Raw genomic sequence first — 27,570 nt, forward strand, 5'->3', positions numbered from 1 at the left:
AGTCTTAAAATAATTGTGGCATGTCAGGAATCCAAAATGCGATATTTTCCATGAACACTGTAAGTTTGATGTCAAGTCTAAACAACAGGCACATTTTAACAGTCTTATTTTTAGTAATTGGCACAAGAAATGGATTTCATTAATGTTTTGGGGAAGGATTTTATTCAACAGCATTCTTCTAAAAATAGTTTGAACACATCTTAAAGTGTAAGAATAACTTTTACTAAGCTGTTTAATTGATCCTTTAAGCCTTGCAATCCTCATTTCAAATATAATTAAGTTCACATATCTATGAATGCATTATTGACACTGAATATCTACACCCAATTCTGACCTATTTTTTAGTTTGGACAAGTGTTAATGAAACATGATCTGTCTTCAAACTAATAAAACAGCAGCTTTCTACCTTTAATTCTGAGCACATTTCCTTAGTGTATATGATAGTCTTGTTTAATTGGATTTATTTTTTCCACATTAGCCCCCCGCATAGCCTACTTTCCATTTTTTTCTCAGGTCTTTGAGTGTTATTTGCAAATCACTTTTCAGGAATTTAATTTCAATGGTAGGTTGGTTTCATTTCAGATTTTTTTGTATTGTTTTAATTTCATTTGCCAATTTGCCTTTAAACAGCCTTAAGCTAGAAGGTTGGGCTGCAACTTGCATCTAAATGTGATGTAGGAGGCAAAATTTAATTTGAGTGTGTAGAGACTTTTATGAAAAGGAATACAAAATGACTACCTTATTTTTTTTTTTCATTTGTGTTTTCTAAAATGGTTATGTTGAAAAGGAAAAGCCCCCAAATAGGCCAAGATTTAAAGAAAAATCAATGTTCTTGTAATCTATTTGAGTTCAACCTTAGGCAGTAGATAATTCATTTTTACAAGTAATACTCCAGTTTCGGATTTTATAAGCCTCTAAATATGAGGGTGGTCAGTTAGAGGATTCATACTTTTATGAGCTACAGAATTTAATTGGCTGTGTTCCAATTATGTAAGTTTATAATTTCCAATAATTGAAGAAAAGATTGCTTTCTGAGCTTAGTATCATTTTCCCAACTACTGACTAGCCTGAACTTTAGTCAGGTGACAAATCTATGGCGTGTTTATCGACTGGTGTGGGGGCAACTTATTGGCTTTCTTTTGTAGATTTTAAAAAAACAATTTCAATTGTATGTTACTTTTGTGAATGTGTTTCCTCCCCCCTTTTTTTTGCACATTACAGATGATGGAGAATGACCCAGTGACAGAGCTACAGTGATAAAAATCATACTGACCTTGAATGGGGTAGGGGATTGTGGGTAAAACACGCTCTGAAGGGGAAAAAATAGTAATCATCATGGAGAGTTTATATATAGATATATCTATATATCTTATTCATATTTAGATACTCAGATAATTATAAAACAGATGAATTTCCATGCCGGTAGGATTATATATCCCATAAAGTGTTTGGGAGATATAATCTTTCTACCAACACTAAAGTATCAGAGAGCTACTAGTAACACTTAAAATCCAAAGCCTTTTCAAAAAAGTTAGCAAGAGCAGGACACAACATCCCATTCTGATAACCCTACACACAGGACCCTACCCTTCACTGGAAAAACCCACTACCAAAATTATAGATTTTTTTGGAGAATTAGGGTTGAGGGTGTTTAAATCACTAGTGATCAAGTTCAGGTTACGAATTTTGATCCTGGTTCTGGTTTCTTGAACTCATAACAGATGGAACTATGGTGGCTAAGGATGCCTTTCCTCTCCCTGAGCACTATAGCTCATATCAACTTTAGCCAAGCATCTGGAAAATTTATTTTGGGAAATACTAATTCAACTTCTCCCTCAGGTTTTTATTTCCAGATTACTGATATCAGTGCAATAGTAATGCCAAGGTAATATGTTTCTTGGCATGATATACTTTTATTTTTAGTCTTTTCCTTAATCCAATCCTCTTGTGGTAATACAATCTCACCTAAAATTTGATCAACCAATCAAAATTGATGATATATCCTGTTGAGTAATAAGAAGTGCTTTTCTTTTGAACACTTGAGTCTTAGCTTATGTTTTCCCTCACAGTCCCATCCCTAAGCTACTGAACACAAATTGTAGATGCTACAGAGTGCAGGCTGGAAGGTATCCTCTAGTTATCTCATCAAAACCCCAGGTTTAACTCTAAATCCTCCTCTGAGGATCTTTCAGGGAGGCAGAATGGTGCATTAAGGATAATATAGGAGGCATTCTTTGCTACCCCAAACCCTGCAGTATAACATAATCAGCGCACACTTTTCTACAATCCTCCTATCAGCATGGTTAAATAAAGACCAATGATAAATGAAAATCAACAAAAATCCAAACCATAGAGAGAAAACCATACATATGTACACATATTCAAATTTGATCTTCCTGCCACTTTGTACCATGAGCTTAGAAAGAGTAGATTTTGCCTGGAATTTTGGCACTTAGTACATCTGGATGCAGAAAACCTGGTCTCCTTGCAGAGTAGGCTTTTTTTTCCTAGCTTAGCTAAAAGTTGTAGCCTAAATGCCAAAGTTTTCTAAGTGCATTAAGATGGAGCAGGTCAGTAACAGTGCAGTGAACAATTGTGTCTTAGTTACACAAGTGTCAAGTAGAAAAATGGTTTAAACCTCCACTGGTTATTTGGTGTTACGTTTCCAGCTTTGAAAATAAATAGCTAAACTGCTTTCAGCAGTTTATGCAGCAGTTGGAGACCACTGTCCCATATTATATTCTCTCTACTGTATTTTATTTTTATTATTACTGTTATTATTCAGACTGTTTAAATAACTCAGCTTAATATTTTCTCATCACACTGTTCACAGCTGGGTAGCTGCACTCTGCCCTCATTCCCACAAGACCATTTGTATTGCTAAACCATCTCACCCACCCTCCTTTCATAGCCTTTTCAACTGTCTCCCAGCTTGTTACTTTCATCTTAGCTCCACCCTCTTATAATCATCTTAGTCCTATGATGCCCATCAGTTATTCTCATTCTCTTAATTTCATCCTATGGACTTATCATTCCTTAGACGCGTATCATCTCAACTTTTTATCCTTATGTTTCTACCATCATTCTGTTGTATTTTATAGTTTATTCCAGGGTTTGTGGACTCCTGTAAAGTGAAGTAAATGCCACTTATAAAATGAAAATTTTTTTTTCCAATTTGTGTTATTCAAAAGTAGGGGAGGGCAGGAACCTTGGTGCTATGTGCTTTGTCTTTTTGGCTGCTGATACAGGCATAGTTCATTTTATTTCACCTCACTTTGTTGCATTCCACAGATGGTGTGTTTTCACAAACTGAAGGCAAGATCCTCCACCATCAAAAAGATTACATCTCGCTTTATTGCAATACTTGCTTTATTGCAGTGACTGGAAGGGAACACACAATGTCTCCGAGGTGTGCCTGTACTTGAGGAGGTCAACCTAGCTTAGCAACTGATTGGGAGGCTTTAAGGACAGAACTCTAAGTTTGACCCCAGTATCATATTGTGTAACTCTTATTAACTCCCTTAACTCTGAGCTTCAGTTTCTTGTCTTCTAAATGAAGGTGTGGGGTATTATTGGCTGATTCTACTGGGGCACCATGAGAAACAGTTACATGGGCACTCTCACTTCACAAGAAAACCCTCTGAATTAAAAGCATCTAAATGACAAAGCCTGGGGTTGAGGGTTGCGTATATATAGAAAGAAGTAATTTATTAACTCCGATATGATTTTCCTTTAATTTCCAATGGGAATTGCAGATGTTCAATGGTCTTTCTAGAAGACAGCATATTCAATGCCTATTTTTGAAACTAAAACTAGTTTTCCATGTATTTTCTATTGTATCCACAGAGAGCCATATTAAGTAGTTTACAACCAGTCTTTCAAATGACATGTGAGTATTGTTCAAATAGCTACTCAAACTGTTTTATTACATGGCATCCAGGGTAGTTGGCTAAGAGGCTTTGCCACATCTTAACTAACATCATCTAATGGTGTATATTTAAACTCTGGGCCCCTAGGATAATAACTTAAAATGATTTCTGAAGAATCGGGGGAGGCCTTCAATTTGAAGGCTTTCTCCAGGGCTGGGTTGCTAAGGTAGTACTTGAGATTTAATCAAGTGTAGGTTTCCAAGTTAATAATCTTTTAACATTAAACAGAATATTTAAAAACCGCCTACACACAGATGTGGTATGGCCCAGTGGAGATTTCTTTGTACTTTTATTCTTTTGTACTCAATAGCCTCAAACTTTGTAGTAAAGTACCTCACCAGTCCACACATTGATCAGTGACTGTCCTTTAATATGTGGGACTGTTCCCCTCAAGGGTCAAATGCTGACCATGAGGTTTATGAAATATCAGTTTGGAATCTCAATGTGCCAAAGAAAAGCCAGTGGTAACCTATGGATCCAGGCTGGTGGGAGTTAATGGGAATGGAATGTCACAGAGGTAGTGCTTCTGGGTGGGAAGGAATATACTAGTAGTGGAAAGACCTTGTTAAGTGAAAAAGGGAGAAAGAAATAAGAAGTCTCCTCACCTCCAAACAACACAAGATACATCTCCCTAACATTTCCTCACAGACACATATGTAGATTATGTGTTGGTCTAGAGCAGGGGTGGGGAACATCCAGCACAAGAAATCATTTGGTGTGGCCCTGCCAAAGCATTAGGGGTGAGTTAATTAAATGTTTGAGCAAATATAGCAGGCTAATTTTTAAGTTGATAATTTTGTATGGCCCTCCGATGATGTTATAAATATCCAAATGGCCTGTGGCAGAAAAAAAGGTTCCCCAACTCTGGTCTAAGCCTGGACTCTGGAAACAGATTTCATGAATTTAAATCCCAGCAGCCTTACTTGGTTGTATTTAGTTAATTAACCTCTTTGTATAGTGGGGAAATATGAGTACCTAATAGGGTTATGCTGATGATCAAATGAAATCATGTATGTTAAGTGTTTCGCACATGTGCAGAGTACCTTGTAAGCACTCACTTGATAATCAGTAATGACATTAAAATAAGTATTCTTCCTTCCTATCTGTTTCTTTGAAAGTAACTTAATGTAAGCAATGAAACAAGATTGGGTTCCTTTGTGGGTGCATCACAGTCATCATTGCGGAAATATGGAATCTATCACACTGCACATGATGACAATGGAACTACTCATGGCGTTGTCAGAAGTCCAAGTCTTCATTCAGGTGATGCACATTCCCCCGCCTGAAATAGCCTGAGGAGCTGAATCCTTGCCCATACACATTGTACCAATGGATTAATGTGTTCAGAAAAATTACATAATGGAATTCTTTGCCCAGGATGAAGAAAACTATATAAAGGCATTACTTGGATCTATAGACTGAGGAAGTATGACTCCTTGACAAATAGAAAGCTAGAATGTGTGGAGAACAAGACACATGTAAAAGAAATGCCTTCATGGGCTTAGAAAAAGTTCCAATGAATGCAATGTATCCTTGCCCTATCATTCCACTATTTTGACCCCTCTCGAGAGCAATATTTGAATACAGAGTGAAGAAGAATATGTATTTTATGGTGGATCGGTGACCGCGAATTGACACTGTGTAAAAAGTCAGTACAGGTCACTGGGGTGGACACTGAAAATATGCTGATGCACCAATGAAGATGGATAATTGTGAGCTCTACAGGGGCTCTGGCTCTGATTTCTACCTGCTGCTGCCTCTGGCTGGCAACAGCGTACCAGCTGCCTCATCTGCTCTGGACTGCTAGGTCAGCAGAGCACCCCACTGCCCACACCGTGCTCTCTGTCAGGGTGGCCAGCCCCAGCCCCAGCCCCAGCTGCCCCTCCCAAGCATCTCTCCCCTCCTGACCCTGTTATGCAGAAAAGGACCACCAACAGTTTCTTCCTTCTTCCCCTTAAACCCCTCTACCTACTTTGAATCTAAGTGATGGGCAGTCTGTTCACAGATGCACTTTTTCTTTTTCCCTTTTCTTCCCTTCCTCTTTCCCACCTCCCCTCCCCTCCCGGTACCAGTACCTCTCCTCCCCTTCTCTCCCCTCCTCTCCCCTCCCCTCCCCTCCCCTCCCCTCCTCTCCTCTCCTCTCCCCTCCTCTCTCTCTCTCTCTCTCTCTCTCTCTCTCTCTCTCTCTCTCCTATGTGGTGGTGGGGTGGGCATGGTAGAAGTATCATTCCTGTTACATAAGAAGTAGAGCTTCTCCTTTAAAATGTTCATACTTAGGCTTTGGGTCCAAGAAATCACTGATTTTTGGCAACCCAATAGCTTCTTTTCACCTTAAAGCCTAATGACCTTTTTAAATTCTATTATTCTGTATTACACCTCCTAACTTTCCCATAAGGTGGGAAATCAATGCAAAACCCAATGCTGATGCCCCCGCTGCCTCTACGTACTGCTAAATTCAGAGCTTGTGCCTGTGTGGGCTGTTCTATCGGGCAGTGTGGGCCCCCTGGAAGGTAGTACATCATTTATAACACCACTGTACGCTTCTCACAAAGGTAACTGAGGGTGACTGCCATGAAATCATCAAGGACAATATGATTATGACACACTTGTCCAATTTTTTGACTCTCAGTTTACAAATAGAAATTATGCAGGATTCTTGACATTTTACTGGGTAGCTCCTAATTTTGCTTACTTTAAAAGTCCATTAAGTGAATTTTTGTGAACAGGGTGATGTTATTATGGGGCTCGAGATTACTTATCATCACCACCAGCAGATTAGCAATATCTCCATTATCTTTGATCCACTCCATGCTCTCTTCATCCTCCTCAAGTATGTCATCCTTCCTCCCTCCATTCCTTTCCTCTCTTGTCTATAGCTATCATTGCATTTATTAATTGAAATATGTCATTAGTACACTTCTGGGTGGGATAGGAAGAAAATATACTTTAATGCAAATTTATAGTAGCTCACTTTCTCTAATCCAATTTTCTCTTTTCTAATTCCTATTAAATCTGTTAAGTATATGTTATTCTATTTAAGCAGGTCACCCAAGAATTCATCATTGAGGCTGTTTTCCCTCCTATTTATGGAACTCCTAAAGTCAGAAATGAAACAGGTAACTACATTTCTTAACAAATGTCTTCTCAAGTGTCTTGAGATATTGATGTCTATATCTGAAGTGAAGAACACCGATGTTTGGTCTTTGGAGACAAGTAAACAGGGGTATGAATTCTAAACTTCATATTGACGCAGCTTTTGCATATACATATCCCTCCAACTCTTACAGACTGAAATCAATGGAAGTTATGAATGAGAATAGTTTGTAGTGGTTTTTTCTTATGAGTTGGATTTTGAGCCATTTTAAAATGACTTTAATACTTCATTTCAAGAGAACCCTCACTGAAATTGAATTTTCTCCTAAAAATCCCTTCTTTTCTTCTTCTTCAAGTCTCTTCTAAACTCTATAAAGTAAGATGGAGACATCTCTCCTGGCCATAGTATCTCTAAGTTTTCCAGTAGAACCTGTGTAGAAAAAAAATCTTCTAGTGGCTTGTTATTCCAAAATAATAATAGTTAATTATTTAGATTTTCTCCTTTAGTCCAAATAAACTTTCTGTACCAGCATATGCTAATATTTTTGTTTGTTTTACTTATTTTGATAAGCATTTCCTGATTCCAAATGTTATCATCTTCCATAATCTCTTTATACTTCTGTTTTTCAGGGAGCATTTGCTTCTATGCTCAGAGCCACCAGCCAACAGGGCAGGGGTCAGATACCTAACTGTAATGTGTTGCTACAGAGCAAAGCCCCAAGGTGCGCTCTCCTACTAACATCACTAATGTATCATGACTGATCCCTCCTTAGTCTGCCTTTAGGCTCTTCTTAAGTTTTCAGAAATGCCCCTCTATCCTACCAATCCATCTGTCTTCTAAAAATACATCATATAAGCAATGTTTCCTGCTGTCATATGGAAACCTGTCAGCAACCATTCTTCTTCCTTTAGATTTTATATTGTTTTCATCATTAATTCCACTTTTCCTTGTGTTGTTAATAATACACTTTCTTTTTCCAGCCTCTCTCTTCTTCCAGCACCTAATTCATCCTCACTTCATATTAATCAATTAATCACTTTCATCACTGCCATTTTTATACTGTCATCTATTTTCTAGGGTGTTACATCACCTCCACTCTTTAAAGAGACAATCACCAAAAATATATTTGTTCTCTGAACAAACAACAAACAAACAAGCAAACAAAAACAAGGCAGCTATCCAAAGTAAGCCAGGGAATAGAGCGAGAAGTTGTTCCACTTGTAAATTTGTCTTATGCAGAGGTATTGAGAACCTTTTTTTTGTTTCAGTAACTATAGTCTGATTTTTTTATACATGTACCTTTATAGATAAAGACATGATTTTTAAGCTTCCCATGGGATAATTCAACCAACCAGATGCTCCCAGATTTGGCCTGTGTTGGCATACTTACTGAAAAGGACTAGGCTGGCATTGGTGACCCCCAGCTTGTTGGCAGCCACGCAGGTATAGTTTCCATAGTGCTCCTCAGTGACGTTGGTCACTGTCAGGGAGGACTGGCCCTCCGTGCTCTTAATCTCAAGGCCATTGGCACTGTTTATCCTAAGAGTTCAAAAACAGAAAAGTAAAAAGAAACACTAATGAAGATTTAGCTTAGTAATTCCTTTTTCATCACTATATTGGAGGTAAAGAAGAGAAGGAAAGTGGTTAAAGTTCTTGTTCCCTGTCATGTCCTCATTTTAATTGTGCAATTCCATATTATCTGAATCAATTTCCATCCACAGAGAAGACTCAGGATGGATGAGCTTCACTGGGCCTTGGTTTCTGCAATAAGCAAGAAAGACATGCAGGTAGAAACGACCCACTGGCCACCTGCCTCACTCTCTGCATATAACCCAGTGCTTTTGCAGCTTCAGCTTAAGAATTACAGTCCTGAAAGCACTTGATAAAGAGATTTTGAAAAGAAAGAGTCTGAGAGTAGAGGCTAGGGAATTACAGTTGGGCATGTTTTCATCATTAGGGCTTCTGGTGCCCTTAGGACCACCTATCAGAGCAGTCGGGGCACAGTAGGTTTGGCACATACATACCTGGTGTCATCCCGGTACCACTCAAAGTCAGGGGCAGGCACCGCGGAGGCCTCACATTTGAGTGAAGCTTGTCGCCCTGTGGTGGCTTCGTTGCTCTTGGATTCCGTGATAGTGGGAGGATCTGTGGGAAGGACAGGTACAGAGTTTACATGATGATCGGAGGGCTCTCCAGAATTTCCATGCAAGAAGGAATTAGAAAGGAGAATCTGATTGGAGAGGTGCAGGAAAGAAATAGTCTTAGAGCGCCATTTACATGAATTATGTGATCAGCTGAATGGGACTGATCACTAGAAAACTAAATGAAAATAAGAGACGACTAATGAAGCCACAGATGTGGTTTACTTAAATGGGACACTTAACAGGGTTTTATGGAAATAGAATCTAGGATTCCTTTTTCCTTCCCCTAAGACACCATCAATTACTTCAACCATAGATTGTAATATTGACCTATTTTTTTTCTCTTCATAAACTAAGTGGTGATACTAAAGGACTTTGGATTTTTATGTATACTTTGAGCATTTTTCGTTTTCACCATCATCATTATCATCATTGTGATTGTTACAGTTTGCGATGATAGTAAGCAGTCTGATGAAAATAATACAGAGCTAAAGTTCTCCCAACCCAAGCTTAGCCTAATATTTTTTCAGGAATTCAGAAAAACAAACAGTTAAGTATTAGATGATTACTTAACCCTCTTTCTCTTCTATCTTCCCTTATTGCTATGACCCAGATAAATTTTTCTTTGATGTGGGAAGATGCAATTTGACGTCTATCCTGGTGTCAACCTTCTCCTCTCTCTGGCAGCTGTGCACTGGATTCTGTCTGCTTAGAACTGGCCTACACAACTGTAACAAAACACATCTGACATTCTGATTTGCCATAGTTCTTTTTTAAAAAAATAAACATATATTTATTTATTTTCCTTTATCCATTACTACAAAAATTATTTTTTTTTAAATTTAGTGATTTGAGAGAGAGAAATGAGTCACTTTGTTGTTCCACTTATTTATGCATTCATTGGTTGATTCTTGCATGTGTCCTGACCAGGGATAGAACCCGAACCCTTGGCTTATTGGTACGACACTCTAACCACCTGAGCTACCTGGCCAGGGCAGTACCACTTAAAAAATCATTATTTTGTATTAGTTTCAGGTTTACAGCATAGTGGTTAGACAATCATATACTTCACAAAATGTTCCCCCCTGATATTTCTAGTACCCACCTGGCATCATACATAGTTATTACAATATTATTGACTATATTTTTTATGCTGTACTTTACATCCCCATGACTATTTTGTAACTACTAATCTGCACTTTTCAATTCCCTCACCCTTTTCACTCAGTTCCCTAACCCTCTCCCCTCTGGCAACCATCAGTCCATTCTCTATGAGTGATTCTTTCAAACAATCCTACAGAGGGTGAACAGGTGTTTACAAGTCCACATGGCAAAGTTAGAATGGCAGATGTGAGTTCCTGGCTTGATGATTCTGTGTTTGTGGAGGTTCTAGACCTTTAAGGAAAATATGACTTTTTTTTTGTCCAAAACCTATTTGCCCAAAAATGGCAACTTGGCTGCACGTGCAGGGAACAAAGAGACCCAAACTATCTGTTTGGACTTTGCAGAGGAAAAAGCTTATTTAAGGAAAATAGTAAAGTGATCTCTAGTACATAAAATGCATTTAAATCTCTTCAGTGCCTGGTTCAGCTCACTTATTTCTGTGTTTTTTTTCTTCATATTCACGTGTACAAAAGCATCCAGTGAGTTTGGAGTTTTCTCTCCATTTCATTTTCATATAAGCTTGGATATCTTAAATCATTGTCAGAGACGAGAAGTTAGAGCACGTTTGGATAAGCACATCAGCCTGTGTGTAATGGATGTCTCAGAGTGGGTGATGGTTGCTGCTTGTGTTGCTTTAGAATTATCTGCTCATTTTTGTATAGGCACAAAAAGGCAACATGATGAGTGGAAAGAACCCTGGGTTGGAAACTAGGATTTCTGGAATTTAATTTCACCTTGCTTCACACACTTTATCTTTCTGAGTCTTGGTTTTATTACCAATGTAATGAGTGAACCACACTCTAATGATCTATAGCATCCTTCCAGCTAGTAAAAAATACCCCAGATCTAGTAAAACTGCTCATTCTTTACAAATGGGCAGTTTGTATCATTATGACCCAAATGTATTTTCATACCCCAAACTCATTTAACCCTTAAAATTCTAACATTCAAAATTATAGCTCATTTATCCATTCCATGGGTCAGGAGTCAGGATTAGTAGTTAGAAATGGAAACACAAGGACTGATTTTGAATCTTCTCTCAACCACACCTGTGACCTGGGCAAGATTCTGCTCCAGTTTGAGTAATTTCTTTCTTATTGTTTAAAACAAGGGATAGTTTAAAATGAGCACCAATGGGTTCCATTTAAATTTTTTTCATTCTATGATTTATTACATAGTTCATTGGAGCACATTAGCTCAAAGAATAATGTGATAACAGGGGGTCGTGGTGTTGGGAGAGGAGGTATTTGTAGGGATGGGACACCCAATAGAGTTGAAAAACTTGTATTTAAAGTTTGATAAACCTGAGCTCAAATATAGGCTCTGTCCCTCATTTTACTAGTAATTCCTAATTAGAGAGCTTAGTACCTTCTCTAGACTCACATTGCTTCAATTTTCTCATCTATGAAATATTGGAACCAGAGGCAATGGAGATTACTGAAGGATTCCAAAGAATACCTGCACTTGGTTTGTGATAACGGGGATGGAAGGAAATGGACAGATTTGAGATTGAGAAGTAGGAAGCTTCAGAATTGCTAAGATTAGATATGAAGGGTGAGGGAAAGAAGGAGGTGTGTCAAAGTTAACACAGGTAACAGGCAAGTGAGATAAGCTACATAAGAGAAATAAATGATCGGCAATAATACACTGAATGAATATTAGTTTCCTGTCCTCACCTCTTCACTGTACAGTTAGTTGACTCTTGAGCAACACAAGTTTCAACAGTGTGGTTCCACTTATATGTGTGTGTTTTTTAAAATAAATACTAGAAATGGTTTAACATTTTCTTTTCTTTAGCTTCCTGTATTGTAAGAATACATTATATAATACATGCAACATACAAAATATATGTTGACTATATTATCAGTAAGACTTCTCGTCAACAGTAGGCTATTAGTAGTTAAGTTTTGGAGGAGTCAAAAGTTATAGATGGATTTTTAACTGTACAAGGGCTGGCACCCCTAACCCCCACATTGTTCAAGGATCAACTGTATTAGGTTCTTAAGTTGCCAATAACTCCACAGTCTGTAGCATGTTCGCTTGAGAAATAATCTTGCTCATGATTCTATTGCCTTGTTCAGTTGCTCAAATTGTGAAATGAGTTTTAACCAGTTTGTGAGTTCCTGGAGCCACGTGGTTATAACTGACAAATCCTCAATGATAACTACCACTTTGCTCAAACAGCCCTAAACCTGGGCCAGACTACACATTCATCACTTCCACGTTTGGCACTCACAGCTGTAGCACCTCAACATAATAATGCCATGGTAGATGCCTTCCGGCCCCTCCACTAGAAGACCAGGAATACAGGTCTCAGGTCTGAGTTTCATGGGAGAATTCTTCTTTGCTTTGGGTGTTTCCTTCCATGTGACATGGGCTTATTTAGTGTACATCCTTGCTCTGAGACCCTGGGGGAAGAAATGGCTTTTCTGACTGAAAATTTGGGGAGGAGCAAAGTAGATTTATTTGGCTCAGCTCTTCCCCTTCTTCCTTTTGGGACCAAGCTTCTGGCAGGGATCACAGGTTCTCTTCTGCTTCTCAACACTAAAGTCTTACTGGGGCTCTCTCCTTCCACTCTCATGTGGGCAAGCCTGCCCTAGTCCAGCCCTACCATACTTTGGGGGAGGTAAGTCAGCCACACAAGCTACTACCTCTAATAACCTTGATCTCTAAAAAAGGGGGCCAACGGGCCTCCCCTACTACTTCTTTACTTATTTCTCAATGTGTTCAGAACCAAAACAGTTAAGTAGTAAGCTATTTATTAACTCCCCAGAAATGCCAGCATGGGAAAGGTGGCAGTAAATTGGGGCTGAATAGTATTAATCGTATTAATCTTGGGACAGAATGACACCAGTCAATGACAAAGGCCAAACACTTGCTTCTCTCATTGAAAATCTAGGGAGTTTCTCATACTAGGGTAAATTCCCAGGTAAAGACAAATGTATGAAGAGCTCATTGTTGCCAATATTTCTCAAATGACACAATGCTGCAGGTCTATTTGTTCATGGCTTATTGGAGTGAACATTTCAAAATTCATTTGTGATGAATTCTATATAGGTGAGGCTAAGAAAAATTGTTACAAATCATATTGTGGCATGCCTATTGTAGTTAAAAAATAGATGTCCTTGCTCAAAATACAGTTATAATAAAAATGTGACTTAATAAAAATGTTGCATGGAGGTCCATTGTTATTTGTTATATGACTTTGGAATAGCTTACAATTGTCAAAGGACTCTTCCAGTTTTTATTACTTCAAAATACTGGGTTCTGAAAATATTAATAAGAGCTTTCTTCTTATATCACCAATAACAAGACTCTTGCAATTAGAATGAACAGGATAACAATGAAAGTGGCCTAGCAAACAGAATAGCTTTCCTTTACTCTTCCTAATATTAGGAATAATAGTGTATGTAATGAAATTCTTAATGAGGAATCCAATTTATAACTATTTACCATATGTCAGTTCTCTGCTAGGCTTTATATTCTTTCATCCAAGTAGTAGCCATTAGGAGGTAAGGATTATTAACCCATTTTATAAATGAGAAGACAGACCTACAGAGGGTAGTAACTTGTCAAATAGCCAGCATTTGAGTGAGTCTATATTTCAACCCATCTTTCTGAAGCCCACACTCTAAACCTCTCTGTGCTTCCGTTTGAATGAATTCCTTTAGAGAAAATGAATTCCTGCTAATGAAAAATACCATTTAGAGGAGCATGCTGGTAGCTTAAAGGGCAAATGTTATATTATTCTGCTATTACAGATAACAAAAAATGGTACAATATGCAGTGACATCATGGATATAAACTCACATTAGGAATCAGGAGACGTGGACTCAATTTCTGCCTGTACCACTTAGGTTGTCACCTCCCAGAGGTGACATGCTGATGTCCTGGAGCCCCTGACCTATTAATTTAGATGGTGATACCTGCCTACCTATCTTTCAGGTTTGATGTGAAAGTTAAAAAAAAAATGTATGTATACGAGAGCATGTTTAATGCCTGAAGTGATTACACTTATTGATTACCATTAGCACATGGTGTCATGGAAGAAAAGAGGACTTTAGAATTAGACCTGGGTTACACTCCCAACTCTACCATTCACAAGTTCTTTGGTTTTGTGGCAGAAAATGCTTACATATTCTGAGCTTTGGTTTTGTCCTCCTGCAATGGGGATGATTCGATTATCACCCAGGGTTAGTGTGCAAAGGCGGGCCAATGGGGTGGGGGCAAAGAATGCAGGCAATAAGACAGACATTGTCTGTAGAGAATTTAGAAACAATAACAAAAGTGACTAAAAGTTGTCTGTTTTTTGTTGTTTTTTTAAAATCATCATCTATCAGCAATACTGAACAATGTCAATGATAACGTAAATATTCCTCCTCGCTGTCCCAAGGGCTGGTATCTGGAAGAAATTAGTGGCTATCCTGTAAGTAAGATACAAGAAACAAGAAGTCCTGCCTGTTGTACAAAATTTTACTAGGCTTATTTAGTTGAAGAGATTTCAAGTCAATAATTTAGCTTCTGTAAACTCCAGGACCTCCTGCCATTTAGAAAATGGATTTTGTGTGTCAAATGGCTATGTGCAGTGCCACAGACCAACCACGAGCAGTATCAAGGGAAGTGAAGAAGGAGAGATTGCAGAATCCAGCTGGTGAGCTATTGTAAACAGGAGAAACTGTTAGGTCTCTCCTGTTTACTGCTCTAGCTTCTCAGTGCCCTGCAACAAATGCCTGTTAGCCACTGAGTAAAAGAATCAATAAAATGCTGGTAGGAGATAATTACCAGCACTGGGATTTTTTTTTTATATTGGTACTCAGGATCTGTTTCATTACAATAATCTATTCAGCCATTAATTATCTGAGCCATCCTGATCCTCTGACCTAATTCAAAACCCTATGTTTTGAAAAGGAAGAGGGGTCAGTTTAAATAATGGGGAGTTTTCATAGTAGGCAAGCTTGGATGGAGTGACAAAGTTGATACTAGATATTTCTCTGTACCATAGGTTTTGTTAGACAGACCTGGTGATGTAATTTAACATTGGAGACTTCATCTTTTTAATATGATTACATTAAAGTAGAACAAGTTGTGTGAGCAGGGCAAGAGGAGCAGTGGCTAGTTGTTATAATGTATTATAAACACTTACAAATGCTACCTCCCTCTTCCCATTTATTTTTAAAAATTTTTATTGAATTTATTGGGTTGACATTGGTTAATAAAATTATATAGGTTTCAGGTATACAATTCTCTGTATATTGTATTGTGTGTTCAACAACCAAATCAAGTCTCCTTCCATCACTATTTTTACCCCCTACACTCTCTTCTACCTCCTCTCACTCCTCTTTCCCTCTGATAGTCACCATACTGTTGTCTGTGTCTATGAGGTTTTTTCTTTGCTTAATCTCTTCACCCTTTTCACCCAGGCCTGCAACCCTTCTCCCCTCTGACAGCAGCCAGTCTGTTCTCTATCTATGAGTCTGTTTCTATTTTTTTTTAGTTTATTTTGTTCATTAGATTCCACATATGAGTGAAATCATATAGTATTTGTCTTTCTCTGACTGGCTTATTTCACTTAGTGTAATGATCTCCAGGTCCATCCAAGCTGTTGCAAAGGGTAAGGTTTCTTCTTTTTTAAATACAGCTTATGAAATGTTGGTAAAAAGATGATTCCAAAGGAAACTGATATTTGAATATACTTCCTGATTTGTAACTAACATCATTGGCAAAATTTGGAGAAATGTTAAGAGGGCAGAGTGTACCTGTGAGTTTCCAGGTACTCATTCAGTAAACATTTACTGTATGTCTGACTTAGCTCATTATACTAGATTTCCATTATGAGGTATTTTTTTAAAATCTCTAGGTTCTGTCCATAATCTTCTATGGTTCACTCATCACTAGCAAAAGCTCACATTTTCATAAAAGCCTTTTCTTGAAAATTAGCAGTATTTTCTTCTCTCCTAAGTTATACTTTGGGGACAGTCAAAAAGGACCAATGTCAGACTAATTGCACCAATAATAAAAGGGCCCAGGCGGCTGGCTTTGATCTGGGGAACCATCTTTAATGCAGACCACTTTGATGTTCCACACAATGGAAGCATAAATATTTTCTATGTACTCCGTGATTGGACTTTCAGAAATCTAATTAAGATGAAGGTCAATTAAGAGAAAATAAAATCTTAACTCCAAAAGTCAGAGAAGAGGTGGAAGATGATGGAATAGCTGTGTGTACATAAAAGAAGCTAACTAACCTAATTACAACTTGTATAAACACCCAGAGAAAGTGTCTTTCATGTGGAAAAAAAAGGTCCTAAAGCATTTTATGACATTGTGGTCATTAATGTGTCTTTGTAACACACCCAGTGCTGGAAAAGAATAGGAATACTGACATTTCAAAACTCTATTACTAAAAAAAAAAATTGCAGACAGCTCAGGGATAAAAGCGCTTCAGACCTCATCAAATGCAGCCTCTTGCTTCTTGGAAATGAGTGCCATCAATGTCTCCGGTGGAGCTGCAGCTACTGGTTTCTAGGCATGCGGTGCAGAAGGCTGCAAGGCTGGAGGAAGGCCCCTGGGTAAAGGGCAGCCTGGCGTGGCTGGCTCACCTTAGGCAAGTTTCCTCAGCAATCTATGCTTCCGTTTCCAAATTTTAAAGTCAAACCGATAATATTTATCTCATGAGTTTACTGTGAATATTAAATGACAAATGGAAATCCCTTCATCCAGTGCTACACATTGTAGGTAATAAGAATTGAAAACTCCTCCTTCTCTTCCCCTTTTTCCTGAGAGCATGAGCTTTAGAATCAGACTTAGTCTGTGTCCCTCTCTTCTGTCTGCTGCTCATGTCACCTAGGAAAGGCCATTTTATGTCTTTGGGCTTCAGTGTCTGAAACTCTAAAGTGGAATAAATTATATCTACCTTCCCCAGGAATTTATATAGACTCACTGGCACACAGGTAAAGGCATGGAGGACTTAAGATAACAAAAAGTTATCAGTCTAAAGCATACTTTCAAATAGGGGTTGTTTGTATCTGTGTCTTTGTGTCTGTGTGCCTCTGTGTGTTATATGTGCCAATGTGTATATTTTTGTGCATGTAGGGAATATGTGTATATTTCTATGTATTAAATACAGAGAAGGAAAGAACTGTCAGGACACCTCTTCGTCTCTGTCACCAGTCACAATTGTGTGATATGAAAATGAATTTGAATGATGTGGAAAATCACTTCTCACTGAAAAGGGTAAACAAATTCTCTTTATTCATTTTTTTAGGTGACACATATCATATGGAGCCACCCCTCCCCCAATCTTTTGAACTACATCTAAGGATTCTTTCATCTGAGAAGTTCAAAATATGCCCACTTACCTATGCATCTTTGAGAAATATTTCTTTCTAATGCCCAAAGTAATCTCTTACTTTGCAACAAATAGGTAACCAAAATTAACTTATCATGTATCCTAGCCCTCAGGGATACATGGTTTCTGACCACAGTGGCTTGAATTTGTTCCCAAGGCCAATTAGTTAAATAGCAGAGGATAAAATATGATCTTGGGTTATTTTCTCTGACAAACAATGCATTAAGGTAAAAGTTCCATTTAAAACCAATATGAATTGTTGCTTTTTTCCAAAGTGGTATGACCTTGGTCGCCACAAAGACTCCAATAGTGATTGCCAGAAATGCTAGTGCTCTCTGATCATGTTTTCTTAATTCTATAGTCTGAGTAAAAGGCAGAGTGTATTGTTAAATGTATTATGGGTTATATTTAGAGTTGGTCAAGTTGATTTATCAAATTCAAAGGCCAAGTCCTGCCCTTGGATGTGTCGAATGTATAAATGTGCATCCCTGACCAGAGGAACATCTGCTTGAAATGCAATGTTCTTTTGCTAATGGGATGTTTAGAGCTCATGTCAGGTGGAGGGCCCTGGGCACACAGAGCCTGCTGCCATACTCACAGTTCACAGTGACCTTGACTTGTTTGACATCTGCTGAGGAGACCTCATTGGCTGCTTTGCACTCATATTTGCCTGACTGCTCCCTGGTGATGCCAAGGATCTCCAGATATTCTTCTTCTCCTTCAAATTCTCTTCCTGAAAAACAGAAGTTTGTATGATTGGTTTTTAAGGTTTAACATATGCAGCAGATTGCCTTTTTTTTTAAAGAAGCAAATAATCAACATGGCTTTTCAGTCATCTGACAATGTGCTTTGTCTGAGGTCAACTCCACAGAAGCAGACTCCAAGACAAAAAGTCATGTGGGAGTTATTAAAGAGGAAGTCTTCTCAGGAAAACTGGTGGGGAAGTGGGAAAATGGGACCTGGAAAGAAAGAAGCCAAGCTACGGTGTAATGCCAAGTTCACAGAAGGCCAGCTGGCTCCATCCCTTGGGGAGCTCTGGGGATAGCACATGTCCTACTTCCAAGTCATCCTGACCAAGAAGCTAGAAGCTGTATTATATATTCACATCCCTCAGTCATTGGTTAAGGGCTTAGAACAAAGTGGGAGTTGGGGGGAGGTATACACAAGTTGTAAAGGGCTGACATCATCGATCACACCACACTGCAATGAGCTCTTTCAACCAAGGTTGTGTTAGAAGGAAACATGGCTTTTTTGTGAGAAACTGTCACTCTTCTCCCCAGTGTATGTAGAATTCTGTTCACAAAGGTCATGTTCGGAACCCTATTTTGCAGTTATGGCTTCCTTGTTCAGTGTGAAACTCCATCAGTCACTAAGACTTCCAGGCCATGGGCCAGAACCATGAGAATGTGCTGCTGATGGTGCATTCTCAATAACACTGGCTTAAATAGTTGGGATTGACAGGGTTGTTTAATTTCCTTCATGAAGGAAGTGAGGAGATAAATAATGAAGAGGTGGAGGGGGAAGAAAAGGAAAAGGGAACAGAGAAGGTAAAGTAGAAAAGAGGTTGAGCAGGGAGAGCTTGGCCAGAAAGGACTATGGACTTCAAATCTAGCTAAATTAAGCCCACTCACCCCCAAGTTGCAAAACCCCGCTACTGCTTGGGTTACAATAGAGCAGCTGGGAGAGTGCTAAAGAACATAGTTCTGCCGTTCCGGTCATCCTAAACTAAATGGTACCAATTAATAGCTCTGCTCAAATGCCACAAGCTGTTTCCCTTTTCTGGAAATTCCCTGATGGTCATATCAACATACCAGACAGCACAGAGACAAATCCATTGTCTAAATATGTCAACTAAGCCTGTTAACTAGGCTCCCCATAGAACACACAGCCTCTTTGATAACAGTCTATAACACAACTGCTGGGAACACTCCAAATTTAAGTCTTCTGTCAATGTCTCTATTACTAGCTTTGAGGGAACTTTGTAATCCCATTAATAAAAAAGGCAATGGTTATATAAAATTATTTGGTTCTGAAGTCCTAAATATTATCTAGCACACACTTCTAGTAAAAAGTGATTTAGAATACGTTTTTAAGTATATAGCTGCATATCCTATATAATAAAGTGCTAATATGGTAATTAGACTGGATGGCAGAACGACCTTCTGGAAGGACCTTCCAGAATGACCAGTGGGTAGGGGTTGGGCCGTGGGGCTGTGAGGCAGCTGGGGTGCAAGGGCTGAGTCCCTTGCGCGAATTTCGTGCATTGGGCCTCTAGTTATTTATAAAAGGCTTTTTTTCCCCTTCCCTTATGTTTGTTTCCCCTTTTCTTGTCTCCATATTCAAGCAAGTAGTCAGACCTGACTTCATAGGTCACAGAAGTGGAATATGGTAAAAATGGAAACAGAAACCTCTGAAAGGGTAATAGTCCACTATATTGGATTAGATGGACAGGATTTTTGTATCTATGGACTGAGAGTCATGTCAACTAGCTGAGACTAAGACTTTTCTAGCTAAACATAAATGCCCAGTTGGTGTGGCTCAGTGGCTGAGTGTGACTAGGAGGTCAAGGTTCCAGGTCAGGTCACATGCTTGGGTTGCAGGATCCATCCCCAGTAGAGGGTGTGTAGGAGGCAGCCAATCAATGATTCTCTCTCATCATTGATGTTTCTCTATCTCCCTTTCTCTTCCTCTCTGAAATCAATATATTATAAAAAATAAAAATAAAAGTAAACATAAATACTCTGAAGACCCATGGCAGCTCTGACTGTTGAGGCCAAAAAGTTGTAAGCTCATTAAAAACTGTAGTGCGGAGGGGAAATTGACAGTAAGACATGATTATTGATTTTGAGGATAATGATGTAGTAAATAAAAAATAGTTAAATACGTTTCAGAATGTTTTAGGATTTCTTTCCTACACCCATCAACCTTATTCCAAAGTGGGTACAGATGTGAGTAAAAGAAAAAGAGAACAAGTATGGTCATCTTAGAAATGGCTAAGAACACTGAATTCTTCCCAACTCCTATAAAATACCTAGAAATGGTAAGTAATAGGTCCCAAACTTGCATTTTGAATGTCTGATATAAACCAGTTCCAGGAGAGAAAAATATAATTTTAGCAGCAGTACCACCTAAGGCCCTACCAGTTTGGGAAGATCGCACCATAAGAGTAAACATTAGGGTGAACTAGAGAAAATAAAACAATATTTATTTGGTTTTGGACCTGGGATTCTTCTATGTCAATGTATTAATAATTTCATTTCTTCCTGATAAGCAGATAATAAAACAGATCCTTCCAGGATGGCTTTTCAAACCCACATCTCTAAAAATAATTTTCTCCATTCCTATCTGAGGATAAAGGGGGAGTTTTCCCTTAAATGCCCCACCCATAAAGCAGGAAGATCATTTTTGCTTCTCCCGTGATAACTCATCCACTCTCTGGCTGCCTCCATCACAAGCACACAACATACATAGCTGTTTCAGTAGAGTGAGGAGTCTCAAAGTGTAACTCAAATGCAGGAAAGAGAAACTAGCCTGATGAAAATGTAAACTATTAAATAACATCTTTGAGCCTTCCTTCTTGTCATTCTGCCTTTATGAGACTCTTGTACTGTATTTTTTTTGTGTATAATATGCTATTTTTTCCCTAAAATTGTTAGATTGAAAATTGACTGGCATCTTATACATGGAAGTCAGCCGAGGGGGGAGCTGTGCCTCTGCACAGCTGCCCATACCTTGTCAAACAGGCTTCCTCCAATCATGAGCCTTATTGTTACTGGTGTCAGCTGATGCCATAATTGGAGGTGGAAGTGGAAGAGGCGAGTGCATAGATGCAACAGGGACTGGAGTGTTCTGAGCCCATAAAGATGTCAAAAAATAAAGAGATAAATACCGGTAAGCGATTGTCTTACTCTGCAAAATTCAAACTGAATGTCATCAGCTGTGCAAAAGAGCATGGGAATAGAGCTGCAGAAAGACAATTTGGACCTCCTCCCACTGAGTGTATGACCAGACAGTGGAGAAAACAGGAAGAACAACTCCTTAAGATGCCAAAAAGAAGATGCCTTAAGAGGAAAACTCAAAATGTTTAAAATATTGATTTCTTAATTTTGTGTTGGAAAAGTGGGGCATCTTATACACAGAAAAATACGGTACTTCCTAGCACCTCATGCTAGATGTTTTCACTTGGATCCACAGGGGACTTTGCCCACAACATATTGTCTCTCCTATTTCACTTGAGAATTTCTCATTAATCCACTGTGATTTGAGAGGAAATGGGAGCTTTGCTGTTGCTAAAAAGCCAGAGAACCACATTGTAAATTACTCAGGATTAGTTACTCCATACATGCCGAAACACAAACAAAAAACTAGAGTCAGGTTCAAGACATCTTATAGCTTAAGAGAACAGAGCTAAGTATTAAAAAGTGGCTAAGTAGTTCTGTAAGAGAAGCTGGTGTATAATTCCACTTCCTTTTTCCCCCTCCATTGTCATTTTTTTAAATTTCTTTAACTTATCATTATTGTTGAAAGTATTACAGATGTCCCTCTTTCCCCCCTCCCCTAACTCCTCCCACCCTTCTTCACCACACTATTGTCTGTTTCCATGGGTTATGCATATATGCATATAAATTCTTTGGTTAATCTTTTCCCTATCCCTTCCCTCCCCCTTCACTCCCTTTTAATGATCCTAATAAGAATACTCTTTTACTGGGGAAGGACGGATGTGCTTGGTACTCTGCTCTACAAGGCTGGGCGGGGCACCTCTGGTCATGTCCTGAGGATGTATCTTCTGTGTGCAGTTATTATTTCAGAAAAAGGTGCAGAGACAACAACAGAGCCCCTGGTGAAACCAGAACAATGCCATTTCTTTCATCTGAGCAACTGCAATTGCTTGTTTCAAGGCATAGAATGTGTTGTGTTAGTCTTGAGTCACAAAATTCTAAAATGCACTCAGATTCTCTTGTTCCTCACCCTTTGCTCCAAAAGTGTCTGCCTGTATGGGAAACACCTTTCTTGCATTTTTTCAGTTCACTCTGACCAGCTGCTCTTAACCCAAGTGTCCTGTCACCATTTCCTTTCACTCGCTCAGCCTTAAGAAGGCTCTCAGGCCTTAACCGGTGGTTCAGTTCTCTGTGGAATGAAGCCCTGTGGCTACAACTTGGGCTCTTCTCTTGTTCCTATCATTTTCTGCCCTTGTATAAATGTTTACTTGAAATGCAAATTTCAATATTCTGCTGTTTTAAACATCTCAACCTATTTCCACAAGCTTGCTCACATCGCCGAGTGTTATATTTATTCTGGGATCAGTGTTTAGTTTAAATCCCCCTTTGCTTAATGTGCTTTTGTGTCTCCTGGCAATATGCAGTTACCAGGCTCAATAACTCCTCGTCCCCCTCGGTGTACGCACCTTTTAAACTCCTGTGCATAACATGCATATCTCTTTAGTCACTGTTTACTTGTACATATTCTTTTAATATTTTGTCATAGAGCTAATGGCAAGAGGAAACTGTTCTCTTCTGAGCTTTCCTAACACAGAGGAAATCAGCCAGGAATACTCCAATTAGAGTATGCCAGGTGCTGCCTTCCAAGCCAGTGCCGTCAGAGTACTGACCCTGCTTCGGTGAAACTTGTAGAGATCACAGCCAAAATGTTGGTTTGTTTAGATTTTAAAGGTCAAGCAGCTACTTACAACTAAATACATTTTGCCCTGGCTGGTGTGGCTCAGTTGGTTGGGCATTATCCCTGCACTGAAAGTTTGCCTTTTAGATTCCCAGTCAGGGCACATGCCAGGGTTGTAGGCTCTATTTCTGGTGGGGGGCATGCAGGAGGCAGTAGATCAATGTTTTTATCTCACATCAATGTTCTCTCCAGCTCTCATCCTCTCTCTATAAAAAAAATAAATAAAATGAAATTCCATGGCACTTCCCTTTCTCACTTTCTCCTGTTCTCTGTCCTTTCTCTTCCTCTCCCCTTCCCTCTCCTCTCCTCTCCTCTCTCCTCTCCTCTCCTCTCTCCTCTCCTCTCCTCTCCTCTCCTCTCCTCTCCTCTCCTCTCCTCTCCTCCCCTCCCCTTCCCTCCCCTCCCCTCCCTTCCCTTCCCCTCCCCTCTCCTTTCCTCTCTTCTCTCTTCTCTTCTCTCTCTCTCTCTCTCTCTCTCTCTCTCTCTCTCTCTCTCTCTCTCCACACACACACACACACACACACACACACACACACACACACACAGCTATTTATTTGCATATAACCTTCCACTCTATCTTTTAGGAAACAACATACAAATTCACTATCACCCAAATATTTCCTCACTAAATAGAGCAGACCTATTCTTGAAAATTCCCCAGGACATGACAACCAGTCCCCTATTTTTTTTAAAAAAATTAAGAGCTTACTACCTCAATAATAATTATGGTATTTGTTGTTCTTTTCTTTTATTTGAGATACAACAAATGACATATAGAAAATTTGAGTGTTTTATGACTTTGAAAAGGTAGAATCCCAAAGATTGTTATATATTAGAAAATTGATGAATCTTTTTTTTAATATTCTGAGAAGAGTCTTATAAATATAATATCTCTGTAGATCATTTTTTCACTGAAAGGAAAATGTGTGCTTGAAATGGGGTTGACGTTCCCTTTACTCACCTAAATTTGAGTATTTACAAGTAGTGGCTGTAAACACAATAGTTATAAACACAAACACATACAGATTAATGAAAAGCAAACAAGTGGAACTTGTTTTGCAGATTGTGTGTGTGTGTGCATGTGTGTGTTTGTGTGGGTCTGTGGTTGAAAGGGGAGTGAAAAGGGTGGATAAAAGCAAGCTATAAACTTCTGTCTCTAAAAAGGAAAGAAGATTGTGAATCAATTATGTCATTTGAAGTTGCCTGTGCTAACTTCAAATGCTATAACAAGTTTCTGTTCTTACAGTACATTTCACGTTTTCCCCCCTAAGGACATACTCAACTGTTCCTGATTTTATTATTTCCCTACTTCTTCTTCTTCTTCTTCTTTTTTTTGCACTTTACATTCTACACAAACATACTAAAAGCAAAATAAAACAAAAAAAATGAAGGTAGAGTGCCGGGAGCCGGTCCATCCTTGCTGTTTCAAGGGACCTGGCATATATGGCATACTGTTCTTAATATGTTTGCTCACCTTCTTGGTGCCATGTGTTTTAACCAAGGTCACCTCTCCGAGAAAGGTTGTTTTCCCAGGTAGGGATTTTTCCCTGAGGTTAGGGAGGGGATACAACCCCTTAATTAAGTGCCAGGCGGGTAGTTAAGCTACATAATCTTTACTCCCTGGAATGGAGATAAGAAACGCCCTAACCTTTGTAATAGAAATTGACAGGATTAAAATCGGCTGGTATAAATACGGATGTAACAAGACAATAAACGTCAGATCCTAACCAGAACCTAGCCAGAGAACATGGCAAAAGATCCTGGACAGAACCTGGCTACAGAACTTCACTGGAGAACCTAGACAGAACATGGCAAAAGAACCTGGATAGAACCTGGCTAAAGAACCTGGTGACTGAACCTGGCTGGAGAACCTGGAGAACCTAGCTGGAGAACCTAGCGAGAGAACATGGCACCAGAACTTGGTTGGAGATCCTGACCAGAACTTCGCTGGAGATCCTGGAGGGAGAACCTCGCTATGCTGATGAACTGAAACCAGTTTCCATGTCATTCATTCTTCGCCGACTCCGTCCACACCTTTGGGGATCCCTGGACCCGTTGGGGTTGGACCCCAACAGTAGAGAGAAAGAAAATAAATCTAGAAAAAAAATGCCTGCAATGGGTTTTTATATTTCCTGCCATGTCTTTGCAAATCCTTTGAAGATTTTGTTTCTCAGCTTCACATCCCACCTGAGAGATCCTTTAGAGCAGTGGTTCCCAACCTTTTTTTGGCCATGCCCCATCTAAGCATCTCTAAAATCCTGATGCCCCCTCTTTGACATATAGTTCTTCTTATTAAAAAAAAAACGAACTCCTGTTCACATGGAGGACACCCAAAGGGCCATTAACTTGATCTAAATAAGCTTCCAAAGAACATGGCATCCATGAAAGAGAAAAATAAAAGAACAAAAATACAGTTGAAGTACTGAGGAAGAAATCACTAAGAAATTGTTAATAATAATATGAAGTGATACGAAAAATAGCAAATAAAGGTTCAAAATGTATAATAGAGAACTGAAATGCATAAATATGTCGCAATGTATATTTATATGCTATATTTGAGGTGCCCTAGAACCATAAAAACTGCAAAATAATTCACTGTTAATAACTCATTCTCAAATTACTCCCTTTAAAAATCAAATTGCCCCCCTGTGGGATGTGTGCTCCACGTTGGGAACCACTGCTTTAGAGTTTGATAATGTTTCTGTCCAAAGGCTGAATCCACTCTTCACTGCTACCTCTCATCACCCATCAAGGAAGGCATGAAGAGTGAACTGATTCATGATTGAAAGAAGGCAGGTGTTGAGGACAGGCACAATTGCCAAAAGCAGCAGTCATAGGAAATTGGGAGACACAGAGAAGAGCAAAGTATGAAGAGAATGGAAGGGAGGGCAAAGACGTGACATAATGTGGATGAATTTAAGAAAGAGAAGAATAAAAATGAAAAAAGGAAGTTCTCTAAAGAAAGAGTCATTTGACTATTAAGATATGCAAGCTACATGGAAAAGAAGGGGTAGGTTACTCTGCTGTAGATCTGCTTCCTGATCAAATAGTAAGACACAGCAGGGTGTAAAAACTGGCCCCATGCCTTCTGCAGCCCCAAAGGGTGGAGTCAGTACCCAGAAACCTGAGGCAAGCACAGTGCCAGGAAAGATCCACAAATGGCTTTGGCTCTACGAATAAACATGGGCCAAATGAAAGATGCCCTGGCATTATTTTCCTGGCATCCAGAGATTCAATTCATGATTGCATTTTTCCTTCCACATACAAAAATCAGCAAGCTGACATAGTTTGAGCTCAGCAACCCACTGGAGGCTGCCATCCACACACCCTTTCCAGTCGTGGGCCATGACATTTTGTTATTGTAATAACACCTAACTGTTACCACTTACTTGGTTTCAGTATTTAGAAACTGTTCTGCCCTTCCAAATGCTAGGCTGGAAAACAGGATCCCTTATGTTTGGTTCTCTGAAGAGCAATTATATTGATAATAGCTATCACTCCATTGTAGGGGCCACATCTGGTTTTGCTCATCATTGTACCCCATTGTGCAGCACAATGTTGGATGCTGGTATGTTCCATAAATATTGCAGAATGACTGTTGAATGAGTTACCACTTAAATAAACATGTTCTAGGCACTGTGCTGGGTGACTTGAATATTTCCTTATTTAATTCACAGTACTGTTAAGATTGCTTAAAGACAAAGAAACACAGGAACCTGTTTAAAGTAGGCCCTTAAGGAATGTGCTCACATTGATAATGTTACTAAGGGAGAGCCGAGGTTTGAACGAGGTCTATGAACTTTTGAAGCCCATGATCCTAAGGAGGCATGGCGACTTTCATCATTAGAATGCCAGGAGGTACTAGAGTTGGCTGAGCTCTTAGCCCTCAGAATCTGCTCGATTTCTGTTTCTGAGTATACCGGGAAGTCAAGAACAGGACAGTTGGGGCATTTCCAAAGCAAAGCAGCTCAGCTATAGACAGCCATCAGCTTTTAAGTTTGTACTCTTCACTTAATTTCTTTATTGAGAAAATCAAATAAAGCAATAAGCGAGAAAAAAGTTGGTATTTAAAAGTTTAGTCCCACCCACTTATTTACAGAGCCACTCCTGGGAAACAACAATATAAAGCATTGATACACATAAATGCCAGCAGCCAGCAAAGGAGCTACAGGAGCAGTGTAGAGTGGACTTATATTAGCAAAGACTTCCTGGGAGAAG

At 39.1% G+C, this 27,570-nt stretch overlaps 1 protein-coding gene across 4 annotated transcripts in view; it reads right to left on the reverse strand.

The window, feature by feature from the left end:
* LSAMP (limbic system associated membrane protein) overlaps positions 1–27,570 on the reverse strand; it is a 626,753-nt gene that overhangs the window by 31,565 nt on the left and 567,618 nt on the right. For 3 of the 4 annotated variants that reach the window (XM_070406238.1, XM_070406237.1, XM_070406240.1), the window contains exons 4-7: positions 18,275–18,409; positions 9,048–9,168; positions 8,414–8,562; positions 1,274–1,309 (exon numbers count right to left, since the gene is read on the reverse strand). In XM_070406238.1, coding sequence (XP_070262339.1) covers positions 1,274–1,309; positions 8,414–8,562; positions 9,048–9,168; positions 18,275–18,409 — 441 coding nt within the window. The remainder of the gene's footprint in view (positions 1–1,273; positions 1,310–8,413; positions 8,563–9,047; positions 9,169–18,274; positions 18,410–27,570) is intronic. The other variant, XM_070406241.1, reaches the window with a different exon arrangement.

This window comes from Myotis yumanensis, unplaced genomic scaffold, assembly GCF_028538775.1.
Source record: "Myotis yumanensis isolate MYYU_CA2020_CCGP unplaced genomic scaffold, mMyoYum1.0.hap1 SCAF_2, whole genome shotgun sequence".
Taxonomy (NCBI): Eukaryota; Metazoa; Chordata; class Mammalia; order Chiroptera; family Vespertilionidae; genus Myotis; species Myotis yumanensis.